General features: G+C 40.7%; 1 protein-coding gene across 1 annotated transcript in view; it reads left to right on the plus strand.

The window, feature by feature from the left end:
* The first annotated feature begins 307 nt into the window (after positions 1–307).
* fmn1 (formin 1) overlaps positions 308–14,943 on the plus strand; it is a 28,577-nt gene continuing 13,941 nt past the window's right edge. Inside the window, 4 exon segments of the mRNA XM_022766037.1 lie at positions 308–2,162; positions 6,057–6,235; positions 11,958–12,066; positions 14,617–14,678. Of these exon segments, the coding sequence (XP_022621758.1) occupies positions 308–2,162; positions 6,057–6,235; positions 11,958–12,066; positions 14,617–14,678 (2,205 nt within the window).

The raw sequence follows: 14,943 nt of genomic DNA on the forward strand, positions 1-14,943 counted from the left end.
TACTCAGTACTTAGGTTTTTACTCTTATGCACCCGAGCAGTGTTTATGGTTTTTATACATTGTTTACTTAACTTACACCCTGAGAGAAATGACATCTTATTTTGCCTGATGTATGTTTTCTATGGTTGTAGTGAAAAATAAACTTAAGATTGAGCTATCTGCAAATGGATACAAGCACATATGCTCATTTAAAACAAGTTTTTTTTTTCTTTTCTGTGAGATTTCAGAGGTTTTAAACACTCCAAAGAATCCATTCATGCTGCAAAAGAACCATCATCTGCTTTATCTCTGGTAATCACATAAGATCATGGAGAGCACCCACACCACCTTATGCCTCTACACCACTATCAGCGAGAGGAGCTGTGTGAGTCCAGCCCTCTCTCTCTGCAGGGGCCCATCTTCCCCCTTTAAAGCCCCTCTCAGTTTCCAACTAACCTCTAACTGTGAGGAGGAGGGTCCAGCTGAAACAGTGAAGCGGGGTCAAGCAGACAAATTCGGCCTTACAGACTTTAAAGAAACCCTCAACGCGTTGGATGACTCCTCTGAGATCCGCTGGCTGACAGAGTTGTTACCGTTGTGTTTGGAGTGCCAGGCTTTCATGAGCATGGGAAACCAACAGGGCTCGAAACTTAAGGCGAACTTTCATAGTTATGCAGAGAGTCGGGATACTTTACCAAAATCCCCCAGAATCCCTCGGAAGAGAAGAAGAAGAGCAGATGGGCTAGTTTACTGCGGCACCCTTCACCATAACCTCAAGATGACTCCTGGGACTCCTCGGGTGCCTCCGAAAGCAAGGAGGCTGACAAAGCTTCAGATGACGAGCTCTCCTACTTTTGAAGAGTGGGACTTCGAGGAAGACAGGCTGATCATCTGCACCCCTGCAGCCAGGAGAAAGAGAATTACAGGGAAAGAAAGGGAGGATGAAAGTGCTTCAACACAGGAGTTGAAGCCTGTGTGGAGAGTGAAGCTGCCTGATGCTTCGTCTGAAAACGTTCCAGGATCTTACAGCAAAAGATTCCATTTCTCTCACGGAAAGGATTTTTCCGTAAAGGGTGAATATGCTTTTGCTGACTCAGACACTGACCTTTCCGAATATGACAATGAGATGTACTCAATGTATATCTCTCGGTCTAGTCTTGACCTGACCAGGGAGACGGAAGAGAGTACCAGGAATCCTGCAAAATCTCCGATCACCCAATCAGCAAGCCAGAAACATGAGGAAAAGGGAGCAGAAGTTGGGGAGGTGAGTTCCCCTCCGTGGTGGTTTGAAGAGTTGGGGAAGAGGGCGGCAGCACAGCGAGTAATGGGCAAAATTGAGGAAGTTGAAGGAATCATACGAAGGGTGAGTCTCACCAGTTCAGACTGGATCAAAGAAGGTAGTGAAGGCAGCGATGAACCTCAGTTTTTCCCAGATGGATATGTTGGTGAAGATCGGCTCCAAATCCTGCAAAAGAGATTTAGGCCTGAGTTCAGCACTGATTCCCTAATGGAGACCCGTAACAACGGAGACAAGCCTTTACTGGTTGAAGAACTTCGTGTCCTGGGTGAAGCTCTGAGCCAGAGCCTCCATCAGGCCCTGATGATGGAGGGAGCAAAAGCAGAGATTGAAGTCTTCGAAGAGGATAAACAGACTTTTTGTGAGCAGAGCCCAGTAGGATCAAAAAGGAGTCTACCATCACATCCTTACCACTTCATCTTTAACTCTTCAACGCTGTCAAACAATTCGTCACCCTCTCTCTCAGCTGGTGGAGACACCTCCTCCGTACCCTCGCCGTCTCTGTCTGCAATCCTGGATGCTTCTCCGAGAACATCTAGCAGCTTTGAAGGCATGTCCCCGATTCTGTCGCCTTTATTCACGTCCACGCTGTCCAGCCCCAGGCCCAGCCAGCACTCTCTGCCTCTGAACATGACTGATCAGTATGAAGAAGATGTCTCTGGGAGTCACAAAGAGTGGACAGGCTCAGCGGAAGACAGTTTATTCTCTTGGGGGGCCGGAGGCTGCGGGAGTGCCATCACAGTCACTGGTGTGACAGAAAAGGATCAGTGGAGTCCAAAAAGGAAGTTGGCGTGGGCGAACTCCGGGCTTAGTGAGCAGAATCAGATGCAGACGTACAGATGCACCAATGTGACAGAGGCTGGCCAAGATTATCTGCTCTCTTCAGGTAAAAAAACAAAACAATTATGTTGTTCCAAAAGCAGTTGCTAGCAAGTCATATAGGCTCAACTTTCAGTGATATCATATTGTGAATGTTTCTAATAAACCAAAGTTATTGAGATTTGTCTGAGTTAATGCATATCCATACGCATGTGATAGCAGGTATGTTTTCCACACATTTGCCATATTGTGGTAGATATTCTGTTGAAATAATATGACATAAAAATATGGCAATCATTTCAGTCTTGTAGCTCAGCCCTCTGTTATAAGTCAAGTTGATTTACAACTCCAAACAAGGGTTAGGTATTGTTTGAAATGTACAGATACTACAGTAGTGTCAATACAACGCTTGAATTTCAGTACCGGAAGCAAAATGGTACGCTTTATGATTTCCCTAAAGTGAAAAAATATTAACTTTATTCTGTACAAATCATGTTTTATTTCTAAATATTACATGTTGTCTAAGCACAAGAACTTTGCCTAAACAAAATAACTACAGAATTAACAGAATGATCACATACTGTCGATCAGGAACAGTTTGATCAAAGAATATGTAAAGAGTACAGAGTTTGTGAAAGTTGGCACAATGGACACATTTTGGTTAAAAGATATTGAGCTACTTGAAACCAGGTAGTGTCAACAGTTATGAAAAGGGTAAATAACAGTAAACATACAGAAAAAAGTTACAGCAATATTGTTATTATATCTTATACCAACAGGATGTTGCAAAAGATCTATTTATGTCCAGAATTCACTGTATCACTTCATGTCACATTCTGTCCACCGTCATGGAGGAGCATGTGAGATATTTTAAAGGATTTCGTAGCATAGCTGAGACACTGATCAGCAATCTCTCAGCATTGCTTTACAGATGCAGACATGCCTCCACCTTCTTCATCATGCAACACGTGCGTCATAGCCATTTAGCATATGGCGGATTGAAGATGGTGGCGTTAAAATGCCTGTAGAGTTCTCAGAGGAGCGGGGGGGAATGTATGTGTGTGTGCATAACAGCGTGACATTGACTTTTAGCGGTTGGTTAGTGAAGTGAGCAGAGGAGGACGAGCAGACGGCTTCAGAGCTGGTACTGGCTGAGTCCAGACTGTCAGACTGTAGTCTCCCCCGGGTCGATGAACACAGACACACGCTCTCTCTCTCTCTCTCTCTCTCTCTCTCTCTCTCTCTCTCTCTCTCACCCACAACAGCAGCTGAATCAGATGCGAAGGATGTGTGGTAGTCTGTAAATAATGGCCCCCTGCTGGTTTGACATACCACTATGTCTCTGTGTGTGTGTGTGTGTGTGTGCATGTGCGTGTGTGTGGGCGTGTGCGTGTGTTCGCTCAGGCATGAAGTACTAGGAGCACCTGATGTGGATACCCTTGTAGTCCTGGATTGGCACTCATCTGAGACAAACAGTTTCCCTTTAAGCAACAGAAAAAAAGGATGTGTGTGTGTGTGTGTGTGTGTGTGTGTGTGTGTGTGTGTGTGTGTGTGTGTGTGTGTGTGTGTGTGTGTGTGTATGTTTGTAGATGATTGCAAACATAAAACACCACTCTGGCTCAATTAATTCTGTAGTGTTAAAAAGAAAATAAAACGTCTCCTGTGTGTGCTGCAGTTGCACATAACTTGCTATGCCTCTTATTTAATGGTTATGTGAATGGCTTTATAGAGCCCAGCCAATAAATCCTCCAGGTTGATGTATTGGTCGATATCAGATCCTTTCAGATATATTGGTATCCATCTAAATGACAAAAAACTGAAATGCAGAAAAGATATGTTTTGAAACGGTGTCACCATTCTTCATTTATGCTGATGTAAAAAATGTTATGGAAGAAAATCTTTTTGCTTGGATTTACTTTTAGAAAAAACGTTTCCTGTAATCCTTCAGTGACCTGCCGGTGGTTCAGTCATTACAAACTCTTGCTGTGCAGCCAAACTTTGATGAAACCCACGGAATATTTTATTTATTAGAGATCACAGAATATTGAAACAATTATTTAACACTGGATTTATTTTTTATATTTTTTTTAAATTATACATAAGGTTGCACAACATTTCATAGAGTCTTGGGCTGGAATAGTTTGTTCTGTTCAAACATCATCTAGTTTATATCAAGAGCTGGAAGATGATATCCAATCTGCTGTATATGAGACTGTCAGACAGTGTAGAATAAGCAGCTGCGTCAGGGGAAATAAAAAGGGAAAACTATATATGAAATATTTCAACTATGGCTGTATTTCCTGATAAATCATTTTGAAGCAGCAGAATCTGGCTTTCACTTGGATCAGTAGTCTGATGACTCTTCCTGCCTCTCAGTCTGTGCAGCCGGACGCCCGGCTGTCCAAACCGGATAAATGCTCTGAGCTTTGTGATATACAACAAATCATTAGAGGATGATGATTAGGGTGAGAGGAAGAAAGACATTCAGAGCCTTCTGAGGGTTATTCTCAAAATCCAGTGCTCTGTTCAGTGTGGTCAAACTGAGGACAGATAACACATTTCCATAAGCTCTTTAATCTGGCTTTGAGAGCGGTTATGTGTCCACTGGAAGTTACACAACTGGCATCTCTGCTGGCGCCCCTATCTGAAATGATACTGACAGATTTACTGTAGAGCAGCTCACGAAAGCAGACACACACTTCTCCCCTCAAGGTTGAGCTGCCTTTTTCACCCCATCTGGTGTTAGCTAGATGTTTTTATTTATTTATTTATTTTAAGCAAAGTTTACCCACTTAATTATACATCCAGACACATTTTCAATCACATCTATTAGTTTTTCAATTAGCACATTTGGCAGTAGGTGTCACCGTTGCAACAGCGTGCATTAATCAATCACCCTTCATCACATATGGGTTGAACAATATATGTAATAAGCATGATAATGATTAAAAATATTATTTTGTTTTATGATTTACTATATGATCTTTGTGTTGTGTCCTTGATGAACTTCAGTAGCAGCATATCAATCACACCAGGACTCCGACCGAACGTTATCATGCATCAGTATCATGGCTAATAACAGCAGAACAGAGCATGTCGGTTACCCATAACCCTTCTGGGGCGCTCCTACTACAGGAGTCATGTAAGCCCAAAATACACAGCACTTTAGATTGTGATATGTATGTTTTTACTTTAGAGTTAATTGGAATATTTTAAAAAAAAATCAAATTATTGCAGGATCTCATTCCTGATCATTTGCTCAACCACACGTGATTGAGAATCATTTAGAAGTTGAATAATTTTGGATACTGGAAAACTAATGGCGGCTTGAGAAGGAGTATGATTAAAAGAAAAAGGAAGGCACATCCAAAAAACTGCTCAACGGGTGCTAGTAGCAGAATGCACTGTGTTTTATTTTGGCTTACATACGCATTAAAAACTCATCACAACAAGCAACAGGTGCCCATTTACTATGACCCAAGACAACTGAGTATTTGTATTCAGAGGACAGGGAAGTAATCATCACCCACAAGTGAAACAATATGACAAAACTAAAAAACGGTCAAATAAATCAACATATGACAAGCAGGATGCTGGAGGTTGTTTTTCTTTTCTTCTTGAACTGAAAAAGCTTAATGGAGAGCTTTAGCTTTTGTTTTTGTTTGTTTGTAGCTAATGTTGTGTCTTATATCCTCACAGCGGCCGTAAAGTGTAACACACAAGATTTACTATGGGGATAAACAGTCAGTCAGCCATTTAAAGAACTCTGTGTTGATTAATTTGGCACTCAGTCTGTTTAAAGGCAAGTTTACAGACACAGCTTTGAGCAGCTCCCTCAGAGGCAGCGTGCACCTGATGCTGCGACACTGCGACATTGAAATGCACTTGCATTTCGCAGTGTTTGATGCCATGGTGACGACGATTCTGCTCTAATTGTGTTTGGACTCTCCTTTTCTCCCAGATGAAGCTCTCCGGAGACAGGAGGAGATCTGGCAGCAGGAGGTCGAAGAGTCTCTCTCCTTCTGTGGGTCACTCTCTCATCCGTCCAGACCGAAGCACGTCGACTTCTTACGCATCACTGCTCTGGAGGATGACATCACTGATACGCCTCCGCTCACACCCCTCCCCCCGGAGTTTAGGGTGAGTAGCATGGAAGACTTGAAGTGAAGGAGAGTGTCTCACTGTCTCATACTGTCTAGACTAGTGGGTTTAAAATATTTACTACCATGGCCTTAAAAGTCTGTGGTTTTCATTTCATCTCCTGCTGAGCATGATACCTAACCTTTATCTGCCAAACACAGGGCCAACACTAGGAGGAGTGTCATGGCGGCATGATGGGTAGCACTGTCAAATCCAGATGAAAATCTGAATTTAAAAATTATATTTGCATCACAGAAACCTTATATTTTAACCATTCATTGATTTTTAGAATGACTTTTTTCTGAGGATCATTTGCCTTTCCAAAACTACATGCCATTATCTGAATGTCAACACAACTTTTAAAATCATTTAAAATGAACCTGGAATTTTTATGTGGTAAAATTAGCAACAAAAATAACAAGATGACATATCTTTGCATCTGTCCTTTAGTTATAACTTTTCTTTTGCATGTGTGATAATGGAAAAGTTTGAAAGCAGGAAATCGAATGCACTTTTCCTGTGGGAAGACAAACTTCTCCATGTTTCTAATGACAATAACAATACAACAATATTCTTTTAATGGCTGCTGTATATAATCAGCACTGGAAACCATATTGAAGTATCTGAACCTCCTCTGCATTTCCAATAATGCTGCATTATCATCATCATCATCATCATCATCATCACGTTGACTTTCATGTATTTTACATCACAGTGGAGTCTGGTCTCTCGGGACCTTTGCGCCACAGTCCTGTAGGAGCAGGTTCAAACAGTGGCCTCATGGCACCGGTGCTGGGCAACAAAGAGCGCTGTGTTCCCTGTGGTTACATAATGGAAAGGATTTAATGCAACTCTGTAGGTGCATTGTATGAGGAATGGTATCTGTATAAGCATGAATTAGTGCTTTATTACTGTTTTTTTATAGTCCTTTTCCCCTCTGTCTCTTTGTGCCTGCATGAATGTAGCTGCTCAAACAAATGACACAAATCAGAGCATTTTATGAGCGTTTTGTTTGACACCAAGGCAGCGCAATGCATGAATAATATAGGAGGATAATATAAATGGAAAGAAATAGTGTGATAATAATAATAAAATTATATTTAAAAAAAAAAAATCTTTCGTGCATCACACAACATGATTTAAAAAGGAAAGCAAAGCAGTGTTTCATAACGATAAGAAAACCCCTATGACCAGGACAGAGTTTAAAGTTTAGATATAACAAACAATAAAAAGAGGAAAGCTGAGGATTCATTATGAGCCCTAATTAAAAGATGAATAAAAAGATACTTTTCTTTTTTCTTTTTTAATTTCTTTAAAAGAAATACTAATTTAATTTTTAGGTCAATATTTTAGGGCCCTTAAAATAGAAAGTTGCTTCACCAGATTTCCAAGGTTCAGTTTCAGAGTTTAATCGTAATTTCAACAGAATTTATCAACTTTCACAGCTTAATATGATGGAGAATCAGTTCCAAATCAGTTCGATCAATACAAGTTAACATCTTATGGATAGATAAGATAGATACATTAAATACAGGCCATTTTTAATACAGTCACAGTGAATTATAGCCTTGTAATCTTTAAATTCAGCACATGTTGTATTTCTGCTGCCTGGTGCTGGATACAGTCCAGCGTGTTTGTTCAGGAGTGTGTGTGCGCTCTGAGTCTAATGCTATTTCATGGGATTATCTGGATTCATTCTTATTACATAAACACAGCTCGCATAAAGGCCACAGTGTCCCTCCCTGGGAATGCAAAAGCACTTTATTAGTATTCATAAGATTTAAGTGTCGCCAGTTAAGACGCAGCGACAGGGTGCAGGCATGTCTCAGAGGACAAGAATTATCAGAGAAAGTTACACAATGTAATGCCACACAGTAAAAAATGTTATCTGTCACTTACCTGCTGGCTGTGATAACGTTAGAGCAAACAAGGGTGGAACCTGAGAACTAAGAATAACACATATCTGAAGCAGTGAAGGAGGAAGTTTACGCTAGAGTATCATTTAGATGGTTTTTTTAATTTTTTTATTCTGAAATCCATAAAAAAACACAGTGAACAAAGCCTCTGATTCTGGGTCAGTAATACACTTTGAAGTTTGGAGCTGCTCCTCAGGCAGCAGCTTGAAACAGAGCAGAGGAGCTTTCAGTCCAAGCCTTTGTCTGTCTTCTGTCTTCTACCTCTGCATCAAGGAAATGATTTATTTTGCTTATGTTAGAACTTATTTTGTGTGTTTATTTTTATATAATTGTGTATTTCTGATTTTATACGTATTTTGATTCTGATTTTGTTTTTTTTAAGACAAAATTCTTCCTGTTTTCATGTTGATCAGTGTCACCAGCTTGACAATGATCCTATTGGTACCTTTTACTTTGAAAAAAACAATTTACTTAACAGATTTGTGTATTTATTTTGAAATTATTTTCACATTATTCATCAGATTTTATTGCCAGAATTTTCTTTCTTTTGGATTGATCTACATCTTGAACCTGGCTTTTTCTTGGCCAGTAGTTGTTATTTTTTTGTTTCACTGTTACCTTTTCTTACCTTTTTTTGTCCAGCATTTCGTACCATATTTTCCCTTCTTTTTTATTGATCTTTGTCACCAACTCAGATGTGATGTAATTTCGAACTTTATACTCAAAAGTTATTTATTTATTTATTCATTTGTTTGTTTGTTTGTTTATATTAAGCACAAAAACAAAGGAAAGCATGCCACGTTTATTTACAGAGCAGGTTTCACACACAAAGGCAATTCAAAGTGCTTTACATGTTACATTAAAAACATTAAAATACAAATTAATTAAGCTAATAACATTGTCACTAAACCAAGTACTTTTATTTTGACAACCCATGATCAGACAGAGCTTCTCTGTGTATCAGGAGTGTATGTTAGATTGAATGTGAGCTGGTCAACAGTGTGGTGTAGGTGGGGTTAGACCTAAGACGCCCAGATTAGCCGGGTGTTGCTCAGTACCTTCAGGGGAGCTGAGTCCTCTGTGTCACTGTGGATTTACAGGCCAAAACGTTTAACAAGTGATCCTTGGCAGGCCTATTTACCCTCCTTCAGCTCTGGGTGTGGTGCCCCTCCATCTGCTCTGGGTGGCTTCCTTTGCCTTATGGCTCACGGATCTGTCAGGGTGTTGTCACAAACAGTGGCTGAAGACACCATCTGCTTCCAATTACACTCTGGCAATCTGCAGGGACGACATCCAAGGTGTCGTTCCGTAAACTGTAACAGCAGGTTTAGCGGAGCTAGAAGGAAAAGGAGGCAGAATTTGGAAGCTGCAGCCTGGACTTGGATCTGACTTTACTGAGGTTGAGCTGAGTCACTGCAGCCAGCAGCGCCGTGGAGCCAGCCTTGGATTCCTCCACTTTTCCATTACTTTGTGGATTTCTCTCCTGTCATTGGCTGCTCGGAGTGCATAACAGCAGCTTCCAGTTTTAGGTTTGGAAAATTAGTTCTCTGGTAAGACATGAGGGAGCAGTTGAAACAGTGAAAGGACATTTATTTCTTTTCAACAAACTGGAGCGGAAACAGGTTGGATTTTCAGAAATAATGATATGACTTTTTTTTTTTTAACTTGCATGCATTTATCGATCGTAAGCAGAAGCTGCATTATCCAAATTAGTGCATGCCATACAGATGCCAAAACACCACTTACACCTTTTTACACTGCATTTTTCTGATGCAAGATAACACAATGTTGCACTGAAGTCTCAGATATGAGCAGTATAAACAGCAGCAACAATGCTGACGTTGTGGGAAAAGCCTCTCAAAAACTTTCTGCTCCCTCTAATCTGGATGATTTTACCACTTTCTTCATGAGCAACTGTGACTCGTGGAAAATGGAGGAGCAAAAAGCCATTCTAAGATTTTTCAGGACCTTGTCAGACGAGCAAAATGAGGATATGATGCAGGAAGAGCTGAGTTTTAATCTGAAGAAAAATGGGGATGTGAACTTTAAAGATGCTCTTGAGCATTCTACAGATTCCCTTTTTTATGTTATATTGCCTCATGAAGGTGAGAAGACGACCTCTAACTCCATGGCACTCGTAACTGTGAGAGAAGAAGGAAATGACTCAGAGAAAACAGAGCATGAGAGGAATAATTTTAGCCCAACAGAGCTGCAAAGCAAGGCTGTAAACACTGACGATGTCTCCGAGAAACAGACCTCCGCAACAAATCAAGACCAGAATAAGATGTCAGACAAAAACTGTGACAAAGATAATGGTTGTCACATACTAGAGAAGTCACTGGATGAATGTGCCTTGAACACATCTCTGCAATCAAAATGTCAACACATTTCAACTGACTGCACAAACACAGACTGTGACAGTGTCAAGCAGGATGACGATGAAGAAGCCAACCAGGATGTAAAAACAGCCCATGAAAATGGTCAAATTGCAGATTTCCAGGAAGATTTTGTCACGAACACCGACAATTCATACGTGCATTTCGGCCCTGAGGAGTCGGAAAAAAACGAACGTGAACTGATAACAGTGAGTCGGACAGAACCAGATGTTGAGGAAGAGGCTGAACCAACACTGGAGGAAGCTGAAGAGCAAACTGGTGAGCAATGCTCTAAAACTGATGATGATGAAGAGGAGGTTAAAGGTGCAGAGGAAGATGAAGGAGAAGAAGAGAAAGGAGATTTATTTCCTGACTTCTCCACTGAGCTTCACCAACACCCTCTAAGCCCAAAAAGTAAGTTTGGGCCAAACATTTCCATAACATCAGCAGCCCCAGCCAACAACCCTCCACCTGGATCCACCTTCACCAGAGCCACCTTCTCCCCGGGCTCCCCCGCGGACAAGCAGATCCAGCTGCCGGCCCTCTTCAGCGGCCTGAAGGTCCTGAGGAAGACGGTGGTCGGACCCGAGCATGACGCCGCGGCCCAGATCAAACCTCCCTCTCAGGGAGCAAAGAGGGACATTTTCCCAGAGAAGCACGGGGACGCTAAGGTTCATGGGGGTTTCCTGGACCAGCTCTCTCAGTTTCTGAGTCGGGAAAAGAAAGAAGATGAGAAAGAGGAGAAGAAGGAGATGGAGGGTGAAGGAGATCAAAATGAAACGGGGGGGATGAATGAAAACTATGAAAGTCAAGAGAGTCCTGAGAAGGAAGACGTTGAGGAGGATGTAGAAGCTTCAGGGTCATTTGACTCTACAAGACCTCCGGTGTCCAGTGCAGAGGCAGCGTTTGATGCCTTCAAGGCTTTTTTCACCCCAAAGCCTTTGAAGAAGGACCCCTCAGATAAGGTGGACCTGGAGGCAGTGAGGAAGAAGATAAGAAGTGAAAAAGATGTGTTGAGAGCCCTTTTTGAGAGAACTTCCAATAAGACGCCCGAGAAGAAAGACTCATCTGATGGCAAAGTATGCACCGTATGCAAGTTATACTGACTGCTGATCTGTGTGAAGCATTTTCGGAGAAAAGGCAAAACAACTTACATTTTGATAATGTTTGTGTCTCTGTGAGTTACTTTTTAAAGGAGATCTGGGTTACAACTGTAATCAAACGGGGTGAAGAACAGTTACCTTTTTATTTTGGGTAAATTACTTGGAGACTTGTGGACAATAATGTGGGTGTATAGAAAAAGGTTAAGTAAATCAAACAAAAGGTGTCTTTAGGTAAACAGTAATTATTGGTGTGATGTAAATATCTAGAAATGTACAAGCTGTATTTTGGAAGTCAAAAATCTCTGTTGTACACCTTCTCTCCCTCCAGTCTGAAGCTTCCACGCCAGGGGAGGGAGAGGAACGAACTCCTGGTCGTTTACAAGCCGTCTGGCCGCCACTCAAGGAGGAAAAAGTTGGGCTCAAGTATACAGAAGCAGGTACTGGTTCATTCATGCATGTTGATATTTTGTCAGAAGACATTGGCTTTTCTAACCTCGTAGTTTGGTGCCCCACAGACCCCGCCGCTACATGTGTAAAACAATACAAGTAATAATTGCAAAAATTAACCAGTTTTCCGCTTCAAATATGATTTTTATTTGCTTCTGATCTTATTGAAATCCAATGTCAGGACAGGAAAGTAAACAAAGACCAAAGTATTGAAGTTGTAACCATTTCCTTTGTTACAAACTCAAACTCCAGTGATGTTACTCACATTATTTGGGATTTGGGAGTGGAAATACTACTACATACTACAGATAAAAAATCATGTGAAAATCCATTGCATTTTACATCGTTTCAAAACGTCTTTGAGACCCAAACAGAAGTAACATTTCATTTACTGCAGCAGACTACTGACACATGTCATCAGGTAGTCTTAATAAGCTGCAGTGGGTTGATAAAGTGGGGCTGGGGTCTCCAGGATGAGAGGAAGTTGTTCTAAAATAAATGCAGTCTATGACTTACAGTAGATGTCACCACCCTACTCATTATGTCTGAATATTCATGTTAGACAGGAGGAGAGTTTGCTCTGTGATATCATGCGGTGGATGTTAAATAGAAGCTCCACTGCTAAAGCAAACACAACTCCACCCTGTGTGTGTCCACAGGCCGTAAGACTCCGCCTGCAGCGTGTTAAAGCATGTACTGCAGGCACACTCGTTTTACATGTGACACTGCCTCTTGTTCATCTGTTCTTTTGAGAAAGTGATTTTGAGACTTTTATGGTTGAAACCACTTTGTTTATGATTTAAAATCTTTCAGCTTTGGTGCCACCTAGTGGTAAAAAAAAGTAATGCAAGTGATACAAAAAAATCTGAACAGGATAGTGTATGTAAGTCAAGGTTATATGAAAACACAAGCATATTTAAGTCATTTTTTTACTTATATAGCCCAATATCATAAATCACAAATTTGCGTCAAGAGGCTTCAAAGCATACAACACAATCTATCTGCACGCCTTCAATTCGGAAAGGAAAAACTCCTCAAAGCACCAGTTATCCTGCTTCTAGCTACTTTTTCCTGCATTAGCAAGAAGGTCAGACAGATGCCGAAAAGGTTTAAAGGGCCAGTTTCTCAAAGACAGAATTTGACTGTGGCTTAGATCAAACTAAAAGTCAGTCTTCAGGTCTATGTCTAAATTAGTCTTTCCATTGCATGAGGCATGAGGTCTTGACTATCTTAACTAAGACTAATTTTCCATGAATTTTGGGGAAATTAAGAATTTTTGCAACCTGAAACACATGACTGACTGAGTCAACATCTTGAACCACTCAGTTTGTTGTAAACACTGCAGCAGAACATTTTTGTCATTTGGTGCTACTGCTCAGCATTTATTTATTCTTACCATATGTTTGTTACCATGACAACATCGGTCTCAGAACAGAGTTCATCTGAGAGTAGAGCGGCAAATGTTTTAGGCTTAAAATAAGTCTTTATATTTTGTGAAATTGCTTAATTAGTGTTAGACTAATCAAAGAGCAAAGTTGAGACAGATATAACACATTTTGAATTGTGGTCTGTGCTTATTCTGACTTGCATAAAACTACTTTTTAAAAAGAAACACATGGTCAAATACTCGGTGAGTCATAGCTAATAACACGTTGTTCATCGCACTTTACTCGTAACTTTTTAAAGCCATGAAAGTGGTTCTGCTTCCTTTGGCATTTAAATGGATGAGTGCTCAAAAATAAAAATAATTACGCCTCACTTGTAAAACATTTCCTGCTGTTCATCACCAGGATTGTCAAAGGTTGGACTGTTTGAACATGGATTAAAACTGTGCTCCATGTGTACACACCTACTTCCCTGACAACACAGCTCTTGTAAATACTGTCGAGAAGGTGACCGTAAATACACTTTGTGCTGGACCATTCAAAACATTCAGGCATCCATTAGTCATATATTTCTTTTTTTATTTCCATAGGACATTTCATACACAGGATGAAACAACGTGCTTTACATAAGAAATTAACATTAACATCAACAAGATGCAAAAGAAATACAAACAAGAAATCACATACACACAAATATATAAAATAAATACATAAAATGGACAAGATGTACAACACAAGCACTAAAACAACCCTACATAAATGTTTGCTTAAATAGTTTGTTCAAGATGGCACCTGCAGGCAGTGCGCTGTCAGTCAGGGTGTGTGTGTTTTTGGGACATGTGAGGCTCTACTGCCTTCACCTGATGGCGTTTTACACTGTTTTTGACCCAGTCTGTCCCACAACATATCCTCAAACACCCCTCACCCTCAGCCACAGTGGCAAAACATTTGATTTGTTCTGCAAAATTAGTTCCAGCTCTCACGTGTCTCACTGTTGTAATTTGTTTGTCTGCGGCTTGCACCCAGCCACATCATTAACGTGTCCATCGAGGTAAAAGAAAGCACTCCCTGGCACCACAGCTGTAGTAATGAACATCTGTTGTGGTGCAGGAAAGAACACAAAGCCATTGTTTTTTCTGCTCTGTTTCCTCTCAGAGCATCAGGCCGCGCTGCTGCAGCTGAAGAGAGAATGCAAAGAGGAGCTGGAGAAGTTACAGGTCAGTATGACGGATCGAGATGAAGTGTTGAACCAAGTGTTGTCAAATTCATATATGTATGATTATTTAAAAATTAGCATCTTTTAAGCAGGGCGTAATCCAAAAACGTGAACAGGCAAGCATACAATTCAGCACAGAGAATACATTTTCCAATAATACACTGTAAATTAATCATGACTGAACATTTACATATTTAATTTGAGCTTTTCTCCTGAGAACATGCCTATTTCCCTATAATTACTACCAATGTACATAATAACTCATC

This window comes from Seriola dumerili, unplaced genomic scaffold (assembly GCF_002260705.1).
Source record: "Seriola dumerili isolate Sdu_G_001 unplaced genomic scaffold, Sdu_1.0 BDQW01000025.1, whole genome shotgun sequence".
In the NCBI taxonomy this organism is placed as follows: Eukaryota; Metazoa; Chordata; class Actinopteri; order Carangiformes; family Carangidae; genus Seriola; species Seriola dumerili.